The sequence below is a fragment of the Rattus norvegicus genome, chromosome 9, assembly GCF_036323735.1.
Source record: "Rattus norvegicus strain BN/NHsdMcwi chromosome 9, GRCr8, whole genome shotgun sequence".
Taxonomy (NCBI): Eukaryota; Metazoa; Chordata; class Mammalia; order Rodentia; family Muridae; genus Rattus; species Rattus norvegicus.
Genome location: NC_086027.1, coordinates 23743811 through 23764042, shown reverse-complemented (window position 1 = coordinate 23764042; position 20232 = coordinate 23743811). Strand labels below are relative to the sequence as shown.

Sequence of the window (20232 nt, the reverse complement as noted above, 5' to 3'; positions counted from 1 at the left end):
AGTAGGGCCCCGAGTGGGATTCCGGTACCGCACCGCACCCCGCCCCGCCTGGGAGTTTGTAGCACACAAGTGTTGCTCGTCCGCTCTGCACAGTTCTCCCCAGGCAGTAAGGTATAAATACGTGCTCAAAGCACGGTTTATAACACGGATCAATGTCATTTACTATTGTGTGAAAATTAGTAAAGCTTTATTCTACAGGGGCGGGGGGGAACCGACCCAGCGGAGAGCAGATTACGTGGCACCTGTTTCCTGGACCCACACTTAAAAGTTTACGGCAAACTCCTCACAGTGGAGAAGACTAATGTAGTAATGGCCGATGTTTAATGAGCACTTACTACATGACAGCTACCACACTACCTAGTTTACACACCATGCATCGTTTAACGTTCCTAACAGCAACGGATGCAGAAGACACATTGGTGTCCAGAGCAGACAAATTCTGGCTGTGGGATTTTAGCCCAAGCAATCTGACAGACCCAACCAGTGAACTAAGAATATGTCAGTAACCAGTCCTCTGGGCCACTGGAAACTATGTTTCAGTATACACCCAGGTCTTTAAAGAAAGGGCAGGGAATTCCACTGGTAAACAGAAACCAACATCGCAATGCCCTCAGCCCTTCAGGCCTCTCAAGTAATAGCCAGAAATATGCTACTCCGATGGCAAATACATGTACTTCAGGAATTACAATTGGAGGGAAGGAAAAGTAGATCAATTGTATTGATTATCTTCTTCTCTGCGGGGGGGGGGGGAGCCTTTAACTAAAGCCTTTTTCTGTTGACAGCTGATAAAAATAAGCCACTTGGAAGCCTAGAGCAAAATGGAAAACTACAAGTTGTGGGCCACGTTTGGCCTACCAGTTGTTTTTTATAAAGCTTAGGGATTTAAAAAAAAATGATGTCTTTATTATTCCTTTCGTGTTACCTGAGTTTATGTGTGCCACATGCGTGCCCAGGCTTGCAGAAGCCAGAAGGGTTCAGGTCCCTTGAAATTGGAGTTATAGGCAGCTGTGAGTCACCTAATGGGAGTGTTGAGAACCAAACCAGAGTCCTCTACACGAGCAGTAAGCACTCTTAGTTGATGCGCCATCTCTTTGGCTAAGTAAATAAAGTTTTATTTAAACACAGCTGTGAGCACTTGTTTGTGCAATGGCTTAGACTGCTTTTGCAGGAAAATGACAAAGTTGGGTCCTTGTGACAGATGCCCAAAATCAAGGCAAAAGGATAGAATCCAGCAGTGTCCGAGTCATAGGGACCACACCAGAACATCCCTCCATTCAGGCAAGTGACCATACAGTGGCCGGGACATGGCATTACATTCTCAAATAGTATTTATTTTATAAGAAATGCTACAAGGACAGGCAATCTTTCATTCCAAGATCTGTGTCTGCCTCCCACCTCCTCCCCTCAGGACTACCCAAAGCACAGACTCAGATCACACATACAACATGCATCCTGTAGTCCCAGCCCCCAATGCCTCCAGGGCACTTGTCTGTCTTCACTGGCCAATAGATCATGCTAATTCATGCTGCCCCAAAACAATCTCTTCGAAATGAGATCCTGCCAGTCCACACTGGAATCAGAAGCAAGTACACCAATCCATCAGCCTGCTCCCCTTCTGCACCTCCTTTAGCATGGGGCGGGCACCAACCCTTCCCTGCTTCTCTCCCAACCATTGACTCAGAAGCAGCCTTCACCACAGTAAACACACCTACACTTGGACAGGCCCACACAATGATGGCTTTCCTATGTGCTGAAGAAAGCAGCCAGGATGGGCAGGAACTGTCGTCTTTCGAAGGCCAATATTAATGGTGATGAACAGATATTAAAAGGCCATTGTGCTGCTTTATGCATTAGGGGGGATGGGACTGACTCTTCAGCAATCCAAGGACTTGTCAGGTCAATGGTTGGAAGATGTCTGGCCTCAGAAGGAAATGGACCCTAATTATGGCGATCCAGAAAAGACTGGCAAAGCTCAAACAGGCCAAGGCATCCCTGATGTGCTCTATTCACCTGTGCTGTAGGACCTCTGATCCTTGAGACTTAAGATTTGAGGACACACACACACACACACACACACACAGAGAGAGAGAGAGAGAGAGAGAGAGAGAGAGAGAGAGAGAGAGAGAGAGAGAGAGATTAACCAAAATACCTAATAGGACATTCCCAAAATGAACAGACAGGGCCAGCACTGACCCAACATTAGGAATTTGGAAGAAAGCCTTACACATGAAAGGAAAACAAGCCTCAAAGACTTCTTTGGGGCAGAAAACCTCCCCTTGCGCAGGCAAGCCTTTGCGACAAAGGCAGGAGCATAAGAGACTGGGGTGGGGGAGGTTGCTGTAGGTGTGATCCCATTGCTAAAAGATGCACAGCACAGGGAGAGGCAAAGCCCTCCAGGCCTCCTCTCCTACTTCTGGGGAAGGAAAGCCTCAGTCCTCAGTGTCTAGGTAGGAAATCATCTTAAAACAAACACTTCCACCGCTTGCCTGCCCCATCAAAAGCCAAATTTAACTTCCTGATTGCACTGCCTATGACTTCCAACGTATTCAGCCAGCAAAGGCAGAGCCTTCTGTGATATTTCCTTTGCATTATGTGGTCCAGAACTCTTCACACTTCAACTTCGAATAACCTCTCCTCTGTAGATGGAGTTTAACGCTGCTGTGCCAAGCTTGCTCAAGTCACTGTGGGCGGCAGTGGAAGTCAGTCAGGTCTGACCCAGATTCAGGAAAAGAATAAATACTGGCCCAGACAGACACACTACCTTCAGCTGAGCCCCAGATAAAGCTTTACATACATAGACAGAGAAACCAAGGTGGACATAAACCTAGTTTGTATCTCTCTTTAAGAAACTGTCTAAAACAGTTACTAGAAAATGGCCAGACAACCGTGTTGTAACAATGAAGCAAGTTATCATTTGCAAATAAATTCTTTGTAATTAAGCCCTGTGCTCTTTATAAAGGGAACTGAGTGGGCGAGCTTTTAAAAAAAAGAGAGAGAGAGAGAGAAAAAAAAACGGCATTCTTGGGCCATGGGAAACACACACAAATGCTTTTTTACTAAGCTTAAGATTTTAAAGTTTATAATTTGCTTCCTCAGCCTCGTGGGTCTCTTTGGCCCCACCCACTGCACAGAAGGAATGAGTAGAGTTTCTTAGCTAAAGGTTATCATGACCGAATGGCTGTCCACTTGTTCCCCAAAGTTATAAAGCCTTAAGCAATTCTGTGGGAAAGGCTAAGCTATAATTTTACTTTCTATTAACTGTAAAGTTCTATGAGCTACCCTTCCCTAAAATGTATGCAAAAATAAAATATAAAGTTTACAAAGGCCATATGTAGTAACGATGACACTATCTCCTTCAGAATGAATTCTTCATAGGGTCCTCACAAACTCTATTAGCATAGTATAGAAAGGCAGGTACTTACTTCTTGGTTCCCGGGGACCGTCCACTGTCACTTTAATAGCTCTGTGGTAAGTGGCCACTTGGGGAGGATTTGTGAAGACCGTTATGGTCAAAGTGAAACTCTTGCCTGCAGATGGAAGAGGGGGAAACACAGTGACTATAAATGGATGGTATTGATGACCCCACAATAACGCAGACATCCAAATCTCACCACAGAGTCTCTGAGGCAGCGGCCAATCAGGAAACCTTCCCCTAAACCAGAAACCCTCTCATAGCCACTAGAGAACACCTGTAAACTTGTTCGTGATTAACATCAGCATCTTTCCCGAGGTTCTATGCAAGCAACCTCTACCTCCACGCCCCCACCCCTACCCCACCCCACCCCACCCCCGCCCCGAGCAATCTCCTAGGTAACAGAACCAAAACTCCGGGGTTGCTTCAAGAGGCATCTCTGCTTTTCCCATTTTCTCTAACATTAGGAGAACATCCCAGCGTGAGGGCAGACAACTTTAGAAGTGTTTATTTAGATCAGGTCATGACCCCTTGAAAGAACAATGGTAAATTACTACTGGTGATGTTACTTAGCACTGAGTGAACTGATTAGGCGAACCTCCGATGAAAGAGGGAGAGGAACCTGCTACGGCAATCATTTCAAGGGGGGCCCATATCTCTAGTCCTGGCCTTCACATGCCTGAGGTACATGATTTCATCCCTGAACCGTCTTTCTCCTCCCATACATCTCATTGCTAAATCTCTAAGGATGTCTCCAGAGTAACTTTTTTGTTTGTTTGTTTTTTTGCTAAACAAGCATGACACCTCTCAATGCAAACACATTTTACTTTTAGGAGAGAGTTTCTGCGATGCCTGTATCCCCTCTGATGCTTCAAATGAATGGGCTTAGAAGTGATGAAGACTTCGAGGGGGCAGGGAAGAGTGTGGTAAAGGGTCTGAATGTCTGCCTTCTCCAGGAGATGTGGCCTCTGTTCTACAGACTCACTGACAGTTGTAATCAGTTAGATTTGCAATGGTTAGTCATGTCAGATAGTCAAAACTGCAAACTGTTACAAGACAGGAAAAGGTGGGCGTGAAGCGGTGACTCAATAAACCATCAGCAGACTGAGCCCCAGTACTCCAGTCTCTGCCCCTGAAACAGATAAAAGCCTCCCTTTGTTTTGCTCTGTTTTTTTGGTCAGATTTTTTCCCCCCTTCTACTGAAAGCTGGGAGTATTAAATCAAAACACAAATCTTAGACAATATGTAGCAATGTGAAGTTTAATGCAATCTTTTCAGAGCTTAATAGGGAACAGGCCCCACACCAGCCTTAATGGAGAACAGGTCTTTGGCTGTCAAGTCTACTGGATGGCTTTTCTTTTCAAACCAGACCATGTAAGTTGCTAAAACCTGGTTAAGAAGCACATCATTTGTTACCATGTGTGGATAGTCTTAAGACCCCTTGACTGCTATCTAGAGCTCCAGGGCTGAAGAGGCGGGGGCTGGGGTGCAGGAATGTGGGAGGGGCAGCAATGAGACAGATGAATATTGATCAGAATACTCACTAAGCTCCGGCCGCGTCAACCACATTATCTCGTTTAATCTTCCCCAGTTAGAGTCATCACCCCAGTTCACCAATGAGGAAGCCTCAGCCCCAGAGAAGCTTAGTCATTTACCCAAGGTCACACAGTTAATATATGGGAAACATCAGAAACTGAACTCAGATCTTTTTGACCTTAAATATTCTAGGGTAGAGATGTAACTCGGAGATAGCCTGCATAAGGCTCTGGATTTAATTCTCCCACATAGAAAAGAAGGAAGGGAAGGAAAGAAATGGTGTGGAGGAAGAGGAGAGGGGGAGAGAGGAAGAAGAGGAAGGGAAGGTAATAAGGGGAGGGAGGGAGGAAGGGACGAAGGGAGGAAGGGAGGGAGGAATAAAGATGAAGGGGAAATAAAATGAGTTTTTTTCTTATTTTGCTGCAAAGTATGAAAAAAGAATAAATAACTGACTTCTAGGTGTGTCCCCATTCGCTCCCTGTGCCCAGGAAATAATAAACGTAAATGGATTAACGCAACAGGTGAATTTGTCTATTTATAAGCGTCACTGAAGCATTGCACTGTAGTCATTACATAGGAGACAGCACATGGGTTTAAGTCACTTGTCTCCATACAGAGCAGAGGATCTGTTGTAAACATTAACACTGACCAGAAGAATTAGACAGCCAGGAGTGTAAACCAGGCTCGAAGACCTCAAAGTTAATAGAAACTGAGACCAGAACGTTGAGTGGGTACCCAGATTAAGAACTAAAAACAATGGCTGAGACTCTGGATTCAGAGTTGATTTTGATTAAGACACTTTAAAACACTCTTCTGGGCGAGATCGGTAGTCTGCAAGCTCAGGATTTTGTTTCTAACAGTGGCTCCAAGGCCGTGATTGGAAGACAGTATCTAACCTGGTGCTAACATTAATGCATCAAGGATGCCTGTGGCTTGCTTTTCCTCAGCGTCTCTAAAGGATCTGCAAGCAGGCAAGGCAAAGCCCTCAAACACACAAAATAAAATAAGCCTAAACATGCGTAAATGAATGAATGGAGAAAACTGAAATTTAAAAGACAAAGAAGAAACAAAACAAATAAACAAAACGTGCCTTAAAAAGAGGTGAGGTTGGAAAGAAACTGCCACCTTTCACAGTGGATTCCTAAAACCCAAACTGTGCTTCCTCAGTGAAAGCAACGCCAAAGGGGGCTCTTTTACTGCTGATTAGCCCCAGCCCCTACAGTGTGGGAGAAACCTCCAGAAACTCTGACTGGATTCACTAATTAGCTCATCTTACAATGATGCTGCATTTCCAGAGTCAAAAGTTTATGTGGGCAGCATTCACGCTTTCCTTAACTTAAAACGAGTTTCCCAGTTTCCACCTTCCATGGATCCAGGGCTACATTTTTTCTATATAATTTTATGTCCGTGGGTATGTCTGTCCACCATGCATATGCCTGGTGCCCTTGGAGGTCAGAAGAGGCCATTGGATCCTCCTAGAACTAAGGTGACCAACGGTGCCAGCAGTCATATCAGGTGCTAGGAATCAAGCTCAGACTGGATCCTCTGGAAGAGCAGCACGTACTTTGAGCCACCAAGACAGCTCTCCAGTCGCCAGGATTACACTTTTCACAGTGGCTCCAAGGGCTATGGTGGAGAGTGCCCATGCGTCAATGATCCACTAAGACTGTGCATGACATTTAACACAAATCTTACTTGAACTGGTAGGATAGCTCAGTGGGTAAAGAAGTTCTGAGTTCAAATTCTCATATTTAAAAAGAGAAAGAAAGAAAGAAGGAAAGAAAGAAAGGAAGGAAGGAAGGAAGGAAGAAAGAAAGAAAGAAAGAAAGAAAGAAAGAAAGAAAGAAAGAAAGAAAGAAAAGAGTATGGGTATGTATGCCTGTAACTCCAGCCCTGGAGAGTAAAGTACAGGGGGGGATCATGGGAAATACAGAGCTGCCCAGGCTAGTTGACACAGTGATCTATCTGAGAGACCGTGTCTGGAGAAAAGCAGTGGAAAAGAGACTAACGAAGTCATGTCAGCATTCATCTCCGCTGTCCACGTGCACTACACACGTCCACGTGCACATGTCAGCACACATGTGCAAACGCATTCATAACCCCCAGACACACAGAATCCCTCTCAGGCAAAGCCAATTATGTCATCCACACCTTCATCTAGGAGCTAATCTCAAAATACCACCCCAGGCTGTGTCGTGTGGTGGATGCGTAGCAGAGACTGTCACTGGAAGACAGTTCCAGTTGAGCCTTACAGGCTGCCCGGAAGAGCCGGAAGGCATGGGCTGTAAGCAGGGTTGTGTCCTAGATTGGCAAAACACCATGCTCTGTGCACTGTAAATGCTTTAAAAGACTTGTAAATTAAAAGCAGCAAGCTTGATGTCAAAAGAGAGGAAGCACACCAAAGGAGGAGGAGAAAGAGGAAGAGGAGGAGGAAGGAGGAGGGAAGAGGAGGGAGGAGGAGGGAGGGAGGAGGGAGGGGAGAGAGGAGGGAGGAGGAGGAGGAAGAGGAGGGAGGGGAGAGAGGAGGGAGGAGGAGGAGGGAGGAGGAGGGAGGGAGGAGGAGGAGGAGGAGGAATGGTGATTTTAAACCCTTCTGTGTAAAATATGAAGGAGAAGAGGAAAGAGACATCACATGGCTTCATGCAAGTCTCAGTGATGCTGTACTTGATATCGGACATTTTTGAATGTTGTGGTCCGGTTGCTGCGGTCCTGTGATGATCTAGGAAGCAAAAGTGAATGGAAGCATGGACACATGGATACTTTATAAATCTAAGGCCAGTTTTCAGCTGCAGAGAGTCTATGTTTCAACAGTGAAAAGGTTAAAAGAAACATAACCCTTTGTGGAACTTGGACTTTTTTGTTTTGTTTTTCTTTTCTGATGAACACCATCAAAGATACATTTTGTAAAGTTGGGAGAGAAAGTCCAGGGGAAGAAGCAAGCGGAGAAAACTTAGCAGCAGAGAAGAAGATGGGCGAGAACCAAAGAGGAAGCTGGAGATGGTCTTCTAAAATCAGGTCACACTAGAGGGTTTCCTACCACTGGAAACCTGACTCATCTTCATAGAGAGCCGCCTCTTGTTGATGCACTCTGTGTTTTCTCTCTCTCCATTTCAGTCTAATCTTCCTGCTTCCTCTTATTCAAAGTAATCCAGTAATATAAAATCTATTATTAGTGATAAATCAATTTCTCTCTCTCGTTCTCTCTCCACCCACTCCTCCCCCACCCTCCCCCAAGTCTCGAAGACAAGTCTGGACCAATTTCTCCATCCTGCCTCTGGCAGCCGACTGGAGCACTTCAGATCCTCTACCATGTCCCGGCTGCTTCAAAGGAAAAATCCTACTTTCTTCAGTTAAGATCATAAGAAATATAGGGGGAGGGGGTCAGCTCTGTTTGGACATAATTACACTTCATCAAAAGAGGCCTCCTTCATCTTCCATGCGTGAAAAGTCTGCAAGCAGTTAAGTCTGTCTTTTTTTTTTTTAATATAAAAATTGCTATTCGGGAAACCAGCCAAAACTCAGAAAGCCAATATAGTAAAACAGCGCACACCCTTTGTTTCCTTTTGAAGTCTCTTAAATAAATATGTTGAGGGTTTACAAAGTACACTATCACTCCGCCATAGTTTCTAGTCAAATCGATCAGGAAAAAAAAAAAGGAGGGGGCGTGATTTAGCATCTATATAACACAAAAGTACAATAAATGAAAACACAAGCTTGGATCTGTAAAATAAAACAGAGTAGCAACCCATCCTTTAAATACTAAAATTCACTACTCTGGTTACAATAACAGAAGAAAGGTACAATTTAGCGTTCTGTTTACAGTTAGAGCACACAGGTGCCTCATTCTGTTTACTTTGGTTTTTTTGTGTTTGTTTGTTTGTTTGTTTGTTTTGGCAAGAGGAAAATGGAGAAACTTTTAACTATATCCTGACCCTGCCACAGTAACTAAGAAACCAACAAAAACAAAGAGAGTAAAAGGACCCGTGAACATCAGCACATACCTCACACCCCGCCCACCACGCACCTAGTCAGGAGAAGGAAGCTGTGTGTCCTCACTCTTCTTATGGGGGAACGCAGAGGCACAGAGGAGCCCTCTTAGTTAGGTGCTGTCAGAGGCTCTGAACCTCATTTTGGTAGAAGCCACCTTGCATCGACAGCATCTCATTAGCATGCATCCTTTTTGGTCCTAAGTTGTATGACTTGGCCCCATTCCTAGAAAGTAACTAGAACTCCTCATCGGAAACAGCCTCGCTTAAATTTCCCTTATCAAGTTTTTATAATGGTAATAATTTGACATATGATCCAAACTGGAGAGTAATTATTAGACACAGTTTAGAGTGGTGTTTCTCATTTCCTGATTCAAACCTGGGCCGCAGCGAACACACAGGCTCCATGGTTTTGCTTTACCTCAGTCCTAAAGTGGCCCCACTTTATTTTATTCTCTTCTTAGTGTAATACTTAAAAGGGAAATATTAGATCCAATAAATCGAATGAACATAATACTTCTGACAGGCGAATAACCAATGGAAGGTCTCTCTGGAGAATAAATAATTAAAAAAACAAAGTATTGAACCCCTCGGAGACTCCAGCAAAAAATAATAATTACATCTCTGAAACCGTGGTGAAAAATAATCCTTTAAAGGATTATTTCCTGCTTTTTGATTCTGTTAAATGTTCCTAATATCTTAATGTGGATTAGATGATCGGAGACCCTAAATACTGGTGAAACCATTGAGATCCCCAAGAGTTGTCTAGGCGATCTTATAGTCATTCTTCTGATTCTGAAGCCAGCCTGGGCTACATAATAAATAACCCAGGCCAGCCAGAGCTACACAGTAAGACCTTGTCAAAACAAAACAAAACAAAAAAGCCTGAATAAATATTTTAGTCAATTCCTATTACAAGAATAATTGAAATCATTCACAGGTGACATCGCTAAAGAACAGGAGAGCTCCAGCCGTCCCCCTATCAACTCAGAGTAAAGCTGAGGCTGTCTGGAAATCTCTCCAAAGCAATCACTTCCCTTCCCCTATTGCCTCTCCGCCCACTCCAGTCACGTGACTCCTCATAACTCAGAACCTGATCCTCCAAACATTCTTTTCCCTACTGTACGTGCTAACCCCCCATGAAATTAGGAGCAAGTTCTTCTGAAAACACTGTTTGACTCTTCTATATAGTAAAACAAATGAAAAAAGGCCTAACTACTCAGGAGAACACTCCAGGGCATCTGGATTTATTTAAGCAAACCTTCGGTGGTTGAAAAGTAGATGCTACTTCTCTTACATATAGACAAGTGCGTTTGCATCAGAGAGCCTAGTGTGTTTATCCCACGATCGGTATTAAACTTCAGAGACCTACCTCGTCCGCTCCGGCCTACAAATCTCAGATCGTTGAACCTGGCCACTTGGTTTTTCATAACAGCAGAGGCATTTCGTAGCTCGGCAGAGTAGTTCTCATCATTCCCGGCCATGACGGTAACCACGGTCCCATCGGGTACCTCTCCGAGGGCTACAACCTACATAAAACAGGAAACACAGAAGGAACGGTGTGGCACATCAGGAAGGCTTAAGGACAAAAAACACATGTTCACTGTAAATGGTGTCTTATCAGGGCCTGGTGTTGTGGTCCGGCAATGGCAAACCTGAAGAGAAGCATCTGTAGTTCAGTTGTGACATCATTTTGAATACACTGGTGTTTCGGGGTCCACCCACTTCAAAAGCAAGCTAAATTTGCCTTTATTTATTGTTCAACTATTCACAGAATATATGTACGTTTTTCATTAAATTCCCATGTTAGGCTGTCTGCAGGAATTATACTTCAGAAAGAAGGCTGACACCCCATCTGCAGATTGCACCATACATATCAAGGCATCTCCTGTCTCCAGCCACAAGAGCCCTGGAGCATTGTCTCAAGATCAGGACTTGGAGTTAAGTGCTTGCTATGGAAGCATGAGGACCCAAGTTCAGATCCTCAGCACCTATGTGAAAAGTTGGGGGAAGGCACATTGCATGCAACCCCACTGCTTGCCAGCCATCCACCTTAGCCTAATCCATGAGCTATAGGTTCCAGGAGAGGCCCTGTCTCAAAACCTAAGGCAGAGGACAGAAGGATTAAGCCCTTCCCACCAAGTTTGATGACTTGGGTTCCATTCCTGGGACCTACATGATAAAAGAGAAACCATATTGGCAAATTGTCCTCTGACTTCTGCATGGACTTGAGTGTGCATACAGGCAGACATAATGTAATTATAAAATGGGGTGGAGAGCAATTGAGGAATGTATGATAGTGTCAGCTTCTGGCCTCCATATATACTGACAACACACGCACACACACACACACACACACACAGAGACAGACACAGAGACACAGAGAAAGAGAGACAAAGAGACAGAGAGACAGAGACAGACAGACAGACAGAGACAGAGAGACAGAAAGACGGAGGGAGGGAGAGAACCTGATTAGTTCTATGGGAAAGGACTCGGGTAAAATTCCTAGGACTCGGGTGACAACTAGTCCTGGCTGAAACACTGGATACAGATCAGTTGTGGGCTAAATGGTCATCTCTTAATGACGCTGTGAATGTCTATTGCATACTTCTCTATATGGGGCCCAATGGGATCATCAAAGCTATCAAGAGAATAAAGTCTGGGATCAGAATAGAAACCTATCCAGGGATGAAAGTAAGTGAGCGAGACAGCTCATTCTCCACTCCAGAAGTACATCCTGGGCTGGGGAGATGGCTCGGTGGGGAAAGTGCCGGTCTGGCAGGTGTGTGGACAGAGTTTGATCGCCCAATACCTTGTAAAAAGCCAGGTGTTATGGTATATGCTTGTAATCCCAGCGCTGGGGAAACGGAAAAAGGGAGATTAGGGTAGGTCAGCCGGCCATCTTAACCCTAATCAAAGAAAGACTCCTCCCTCCCCCCCAAAAAAAGACAGCTCCAAAAACTGACATCTAGTATTGACCTCTGACCTCCAAATGCACACACATACATGAGTACCTGCACGAAAGTCAGCACACACTCATACTCACAACCCCATTTTATGTCATGTTGGCATGACACCTTTGTCCCTGCGGTCTTCAACGGTTCATCTGAAGCTTTTCAGACAAGACAGGGGATAATCTGACACTGAGGCTAACACACACTCGGAATCACTTTGTCCCAGGTTAGCTGTGCACACTGGGTTAGCATGCAACCTTAGTGATGCAATGCCGGCCACAGGGAACCTTCCTGGTCACATATAAAGCTCTCTGTTCTCCATCCACTACCAAGACCCTGCTCCTCAGTGACAGTCCCTTCCTCTCCAGTAACTAACTCCCAGGATCCTCTGCCCAGCCGGTTCCCATTTCGTCACCCCGTACCCAGAGACCTCACAGCAACTTGGCAAGAGCTCCAGCGAAAGCAAGCACTCGGACAAGGCGCTCCTGTGCATTGTCCAGCCAGCAAACACCCTGCTCTGCCTTTCCCCATTACTGCTTCCAAGCGCATTGGTCAGAGGCTCTGTGTAACAAGTCCGGATACTCCTGAGGGCACTCTCTAAAGTGTCTTTCTTGGAAACTGATAAACAGATACTATGTTTTAGGACTGAATTTTCCCTCTCTAGAACCCCTATCCCAAATCCCCCCCCTCCGCATTACATCATCTCCCCCAGACAGGAAAACAATGAAACAAAATAAAACCTCGTCAAGATTCTTTTGTTGCTCTTTCAGTTTCTCCAACCTCGTACCTTGTTCAGTTCAAAAATCAAGAGGCTTTTTCTTAGCATATAGGACTCACATCCCCAGTGTCCCGCTCTGTCTTTTCACCCTCACTTTTGTAGATTAATAATTAACACCTCTTTTTTAATGAATTAGTCCCAGATTTAAGGAATGGCCTTCGTTTCAGCTAGTTTACTTACGAATCTCAACTCTCAACACAGTGCCTGGCGTATTAGGAGGGCATTTGATGAGAGATGGCTCAGTGGGTAAAGTGTTAGCCATACAAGCATGGGGGCTGATTCAACTCTTCAGAGCCCACATGAAGGGCAGACATGAAAAGATGCAGGTCTGACATTTGTAATACCAGCATGCTTACTGGGAGATTGGGGCGGGGTTTGGGGGTGGCTTGTGAGTCATTTAGTCCGGCACACAGCAGCAAACAGCAAAGAGGCTGCCCGGGACAGTGTAGAGCACAAGGACCAATATCAGAAGTTGTTTTCTGATCACCACATGCGTACCTTGGCATTCCATAGCCTCATATAGTAATGCGCGCGCGCGCACACACACACACACACACACACACACACACACATTTATATGTGAGAGAGGAATATGTGTGTGTTTCTGTGTGTGTTCATGTATTTGTTATGTCTCTGTGATTGTGTAATATGTCACTGTAAGTGCATGTATATGTGTATGTCTATGCATGTACATGTGTATGTATGTATACATGTATGTGTGTGTCTCTGTTATGTGCATGTATATATAGATATATAGATAGATGGATAGATAGATAGATAGATGTATGTATGTCTGTGTCTATGTGTGTACATGTGTACGTAAGAGTGTCTCTGTGTGTGTCTCTATGTGTGTACATGTATATGTGTATGTCTGTGTGTGTACATGTGTATGTATGTCTGTGTGTCTGTGTATGTGTATGTATGTCTGTGTGTCTGTGTATGTGTATGTATGTCTCTGTGTGTCTGTGTATGTGCATGTGTGTGTGTATATCTGTGTATCTGTATGTGCCTGTATATGAATATGTGTCTCTGTGTGTGCATATGTATGTGTATGTCTTGTGTCTTGTGTGTGTCTCTGCATATGTGTATGTATGTCTGTGTGTATGCATATATATATATATGTGTGTATGTGTGTGTATGTGTCTCTGTGTGTGCATGCATGTATATGTGCGTGTATGTGTGTCTATGAAACAAGTAAATGAAAGAGTTTAAAAAAAAAAAGCACTGTTCTCAGCAGCCAACAGCTTTGTGGGCTACCAGCTAAAATGCTGAGGGAACCAGTTATAGGATGAGTCAGCATCCCTCAGACAGCAAAGTGTCCTCACTGCAGACCGGTATTACCTGGAGTACACAGTTCTTCTCAACTTGAAAAGTCTCCTGGGTCAAAAGCAAATCCCTTGAGAACAAGATTTCCTCTCTGTCACCTTGGTCTAGCAACTCGGGTGTGGCAGAGAGGGTTACTAAGAGAGGGTTACTGAAGATGGGGCATTTCTCCAATGCCAAAAAAATGCACGTTTGAAAATACAGAAATAATTGACTGTGCCTACCAGCATTCATCTGACTATGAAAACATCTTGTACCCTCAGCAGATTGTATTTTAACCCCTGTTGCCTGGCTTTCTACTGAAAAATAATTATTAATAAAGGTGAAAGAAAAAAATACCATCTTTAAAAAGGGCTTTATGTACTAAAAAGCAAAAGATGCTATTTCCCCTACTTTTCCTATATATCTACTCTGACCATCACACCAACCATTTTCTCTCTAAGAACCAGGGTTTCCCAACATACATTGGAAATCGTTTTTAATCTGCAAAATGTAGAAGATGCCCCAGCAGCACAGAGTGTCGCCATAGTGATCTCGGTTTCCGTGCGATAAGGAGAGTGGTGCTGAGTCTGCTGCTGACTTGGGCTTTCCGTGCTAAGGATCCTTTAAGGCTATCCCTGAGTATGTGGCTCTTCACGGCCTCAAGTGTTCTGCAGTAGTCTCACAGGTAAAGGATTGCTCCCCCTGGGTTTCACCCCAGTTGTGCAGTGTTTCAGAAAAACAATTATAAAGAAATATGCCTCAGTTTAAAAGTTTTCAAGAGCTGGGACATTATTATTTTACCACATTTTTTTAACATAATGGACTTTTTTTTTAATTAAAAGAGAACAAAAGTTGGTTCAATGAGGGAAAATGTGAAAGAAGATTCCTAAGAGTGAATGCTTAAATCCACAATATGAAAGCAGTGTAATGATAATCATATTAAGTATAGATTTGCTTTGTATATCAAATATTGTGTATTTAGCAAAACAGACAGTTGTGTGCACATTCTATGAAGCTTAGAGCTTGGCCTGGAGAACATGCCAGCACACACGTGACAATCTTTCTGACAAGGCTGACTAAAACCTACTGTATGTTCTGCTGTTCGTTGTATCAGACCAGACTGGCCACTGTTGTTTCTGAGGAGGAGTGGTGTATGTCTTGGGAGGGGGAGTGCTGTATTTAACTTTGTATCAGTCAGAAGCATAATTACATGTTTGAGACTTTTTAAGTAGATGTCTGAAGCTTAGAAGTTTCCTTTGAATATTCTCAACCATGTTTATCTAAAAGAAAACCAAAGAATGAGGAAAGTTTTACACATTTTATCTGTACCAAACCCAAGTAACGGAAAAACATTCTAAAGAGGAAAAAAAAAAACAGCCAAAATAGAAAGAAAGAGAGAGAGAGAGAGAGAGAGAGAGAGAGAGAGAGAGAAAAGAAAGAAAGAAAGAAAGAAAGGAAGGAAGGAAGGAAGAAAGAAAGAAAGAAAGAAAGAAAGAAAGAAATTTTCTCTAACTGGTTAGGCCAAGGCATGAACTGAACTTTTTCCCATGCTGCCCAACATGAAGTACTGTTCTACAAAGAATAATAATTTCATTTCTAGGTGTTCTTGAATTATAACAATTACAAAGTCAAGGAAAGCAAGAGAAGAGAGAAGTCACTTTCTGTTCTGTCGCCTCAGAATTGAGAAGGAATCTGCTTTATTTAGCTCACCCCACTGTAACCAGCATTTAAACCACACAACATGCAGTTTGTACAAACGAAGTTAAAGAATATTCTGACTCTAATGATGTTGAGAGCTTGTCTGAGTCCCATTCTGACTGAATCTGCACCTTGCTCTGAACAAGACTCGATAATAAACTTAACTTAGCCCCTGTTCCTGTGGTCTTACCATACTGGAAGTTGAAAATTGCCCATGACATCTCCATGGACAACAGTTCAGTCTACGCTAATCAATTACTCTGACAGATTAACATTATGTTGGCACAATGCACGTGCAATAAAATGAATTATTACTATTTGCAAGATAGAATCTGATTGTATTTTTCTTTGTAATAAAGAGAGAGGCAACTCAGTAATTGCGAGAAGCGGAAAACAAAACAAAACTATTTTTTTAAGTAAACTATAGAAATTTTTTAAACAAATACTACAGTGTGGTTTTAGAATTTCATCCAGGAAGGCTTTCTAAACTCAGAGGGGGGAAAGCCAATTGAATTCTAAAAGAAAAACAGGTACAAGGTATCATCTTAAAAATATGTGGCCAACAAAAAATAAATTTGACAAATTTTTTTTCAGTTTAAGCCAGCAATCTGTATGCAATGAATCACAGTGGCTTAGATCATGTAACAGAGGCTACCCCAGACCTCTGAAAATACACAGCAGTGATGGTAAAGGAGACAGTAGAAAGAACCAGAGCTACCACGGCTCCTTAAATGTAAATGTTCCGCAGTTTAAAAACTACATATATTCTATCTAAAATGTATTCTTACTAACATATATACACATATATATGTATATATATATATGTGTGGGTATATATACATGTATAGTACAGCCTCATAATATTTCTTTTTAAATGGATTTTACAAAAACAATGTGCCCTGTCTTCATAACTTGATGTACTATAATTGACATAATTTTGCAAAAACAGTTTGCATTAGGTTTAATAAAGATTTGACAAGCTTAATAACGTCTTCCCTTCTTAAGTTATAATTAGATTGCTTAAAGATACAAAGTCTGATCATGAAACACTCAAGAAAGATACAAACCACGGACACTCAGTTATGTATAAGTTGCAAGTTTGCTTTTAAAGAAAGAAAAAAAAAATAGCCAATCGTTGCCAGCAAGTCATTCTCAAATAGAAATCGCATCATCATTTGAAAACCTCAGCGAAACTGAAAGATGATATTAAAAATACAAAATTAACTATGAGTATTTGATCATATACCTAAATATGCTCTTTTTCTTTAGCATTACTAGAAAGAATGTGGTTTTGGTGAATATACGATCTCATATTCTCTAACTTAAAACAGTGATATGGGCCTATACTACTTCAACTGTTAAGATATACATCTGGATGTCAACATAGTGTTTCAGCTTGAAGCTATTTAAGGCCACTTAGTTATGAACCCTGAACACCAGGTTTCACAGTGAAGATGCTGACAGGCCCCTAACTCAAAGGGTGCTACTGGATGCAGAGTTGATGCAGTCTATACACTCGGTCTACCAGACCCACCATCAACTACTGAGCTGAATTTGCAAATTGCTCCCGTCCTGGCACTAAAATCATCCTTGACAGAAAGAGCCTAGCATCCCCGAATAGTAGGCCTAAACTATTTTAAGGTTTTAGTGAGATACACCTGAAAGAAATGTTAAAAATATTTATTTCCATTTCCTTGACACCTGGAAGGACTGACTGTTTCAAAACTACAGAACTTTGGTAAAAAGCGCAGTGGTAATAAATAACTTTGCACGAAGGCCACTAGCTGTTTTGTATTTTTGGCATGTCGAATATAAAGGAAATAAGGACTCCTTTTAAAAGCCCAAATTATGTTACATGAACAATAGCAATACCAATCGGATCAGTATTCTTTGATATAACCTATTGTCATCATCATGGTGAAGCACTATTTTAAGTTATCAGATATCAGACCAGTCTGCTGAATGCATTTCTGGTTGAGTGCAGTGAACTTTGGGCCGCAAACCTAAAATATAGGCTCAATAAATATTGTGTTGAACACTAGATTTCTCAACGATTTTTTTTCTCTCAGTCGGGGGGGGGTGAGGGAGGAGGGAGCATGTTCTAAGAGCATTTAGCTCTCTGCGTTCCACCTGACAATATCATAACTTATTTTGTACGTAGCTCTGGATAGGATAGCCAAATTGCTGTCACCACGTTTGAAAGGGGGGACTTCTTCATAGTATTTCCTCGGTGCAGATGTATTTGATTAGGTTGAGAGAGGATAAGAAGCCTGCTATGGTCATGCGTTTATTCCCAAAGCAAGTTATTTTGAAAGGGTTGTTGTTACATCATTGAAATGAAAATTATAAAAGTTGCTGTCCAAAAATCTGAACCTCCAGATATCCATATTTTTTTTTATTTAAACAGAGAGATAAAACTATTAGGGCGAATCTCAATGGTCTTTAACTCAATGTATCACAAATTTTAACATTGTAATAAGCCCTATGTTATCAATGGTCTGTTTACTGTTTAAGGAAAAACAGTGCACTCTGTGATTAGAAGGCTTAACAATAGAGAAAGAAGTTCACTTTCAGAATCGTTTTAGAAACTAGTTAGGAAATCCAGGTTCCAGATCCAAGAAAAGTTCAGACTGAATCATGCTCCGTCTTTTATACCCACATCTTTTCCTGCAGAATACTTGTACTCAAAAATCAATGCACCATGCAAACGGCCAGCCAATTCAGTACAGTTATCCCTAAGCACATCCAACACCAGAAGGGTGCACAGAACACTGGACATTGAATTAATTAAGTTCAGTTTTTACACCTTAATGTAAGCCCTTGCATTATACAAAATATCTACTTACTTACATGTCCCTCTATTTTCATTTAGGTTTGGGAAAAGGTTTTATTGTTCAAATAATGTCTACTCTCACAGAGGGTACTTAGAAAATTCCGGGCCCTTGGCTGATAAACATTGTAAAAGATTCCTCTCAATGGAAAACCATTTACTGCAACTTCTCCTTTTCACATCACAAGAAGAAAACATGAATCGCCAAAATGAATGCTCTCAAAGGGGAGAAATGCGACGTGCGTTCTCTTAGGACCACTGCTTGATCCAACTGCAAAAGGAAACGGGCCGCCACAGTGCCACACACACACCCCTTCCACAACAATCCATTCAGATTTCTGTTCAGATAGCAGACCTAGAGAGATAACTGCTCTAATTGACCTGGGCCCCTCTTGCTGCTCCACCCACACATGGAATCCGAATTGCTGCGTGGGGTACCGGGTGATCAACAACTGGGAAATGCAAGGGGCCCGTGGGAGTTTGGCACCGGTGTCCGAGATGAAGGAATTGGCACAATTCCGCCTTTTTTTTCTCCTTTCCTCTCTCTCTCCCTTTCTTTCTTTCTAGATCATTCTTAACCTGCTCTACACAGATGCTGGGTCCCAGGCTCACCCACTAAAACTGGATGTACCCATGGATTCATTTCTCTTGCTGGCTCCCAAACTCCATCCCTAGCGTCTGGACCAGCGAGAGTGGACAGTCACCCATCCACCACAGTCTGTTCTGGGGGGGAGGGGGCTTGGAAGGGTGCTTCACACCACCACCACCATCTCTCATGGCGCCGGAACCCCAAACTGCATCACAGATATGACCAGAGACTGGGGACCCGCACACTTTCAACCTGTCCGCAGCTGCGCGTGACTCCCACCGCTATGGGTGCTGGCAAGCTAACGGACTCGGCGGAGGAGGCCGCGGGAGCGCACCTTGGAGCCCAGGCCTCCGGCGGGAGCCACCCACCGACCTCCCCAAGAAGGGACATCTGGGGGTTCTGGCTCCTTCAAGGCAAATAAAGTTTTCACCTCTGTTTCATTCTGACCAACCGAAGTTCCACCACAGGATTCCTCCCAGGAGGAGTGAGGCGGGAGGAGGCAGCCTGAGCCTTGATCCCCTTCCCCGATGCTCACTCCCTTTCCCGCACTCAGAGATCCAGCGCCCCGAGCCCCCGCAGCTGCCGGGCCTCGATAGAAGCCGAGACCCCGGCGGCCCCGCCTTCCTCCAAGTAACGGGAACTGGAGCCGGCCAAGGAGGGCGCGAATGTCCCCGTCCGTCCCCGCTCTCCCGCGTTCATCCCAAGTTTACTGAGCACCCTCAACCTACGCGCCAAGGCTGGCTGGCACCTCATTCCGCCCCAGACACAAGCGCCCTCGGGTACCGGCACCCTGCGGGCATCCGGGCCAAGCCCGGGAGCAGCTGGGACTGCCAAACGGCACCCAATCCGGGAAAGGGACGCCTAGCTCGGGGTAGCGGCCTGCGGCTGCGGGGAAAGGAGCGCACGGGATCCCGGAGAAAGGAAGCCGGGATGTCCGGGAGGAGTGCGGGGACCCCGGGGTGAAGGGGGCTGGAGGAAGTTTGCAACTCACAGCGGGCACCTCGGGGCGTCTGGGGCCCCAGCAGGGAAAGAGGCAAGAACCATGCCTGGGAGACGTGAAGAGTGAACGAGCAAGGGAACCTAGGCTGAGATGGTAGTGGGCGCACAGGTGAGAAGGGGGATCTGCTCGCGGTGACCGCTGCGG

General features: G+C 43.9%; 1 protein-coding gene across 16 annotated transcripts in view; it reads right to left on the bottom strand.

The window, feature by feature from the left end:
- The window catches only part of Runx2 (RUNX family transcription factor 2), a 328971-nt gene that overhangs the window by 226206 nt on the left and 82533 nt on the right, over positions 1-20232 (bottom strand). For all 16 annotated transcript variants that reach the window (XR_010054619.1, XM_039083955.2, XM_039083956.2 and 13 more), the window contains 2 exons: positions 10307-10463; positions 3423-3527 (listed from right to left, as the gene is read on the bottom strand). Coding sequence is in view for 15 of the 16 variants with exons in the window: in XM_039083955.2 (XP_038939883.1) it covers positions 3423-3527; positions 10307-10463 (262 nt within the window). In the remaining variant the exon portion in view is untranslated. The remainder of the gene's footprint in view (positions 1-3422; positions 3528-10306; positions 10464-20232) is intronic.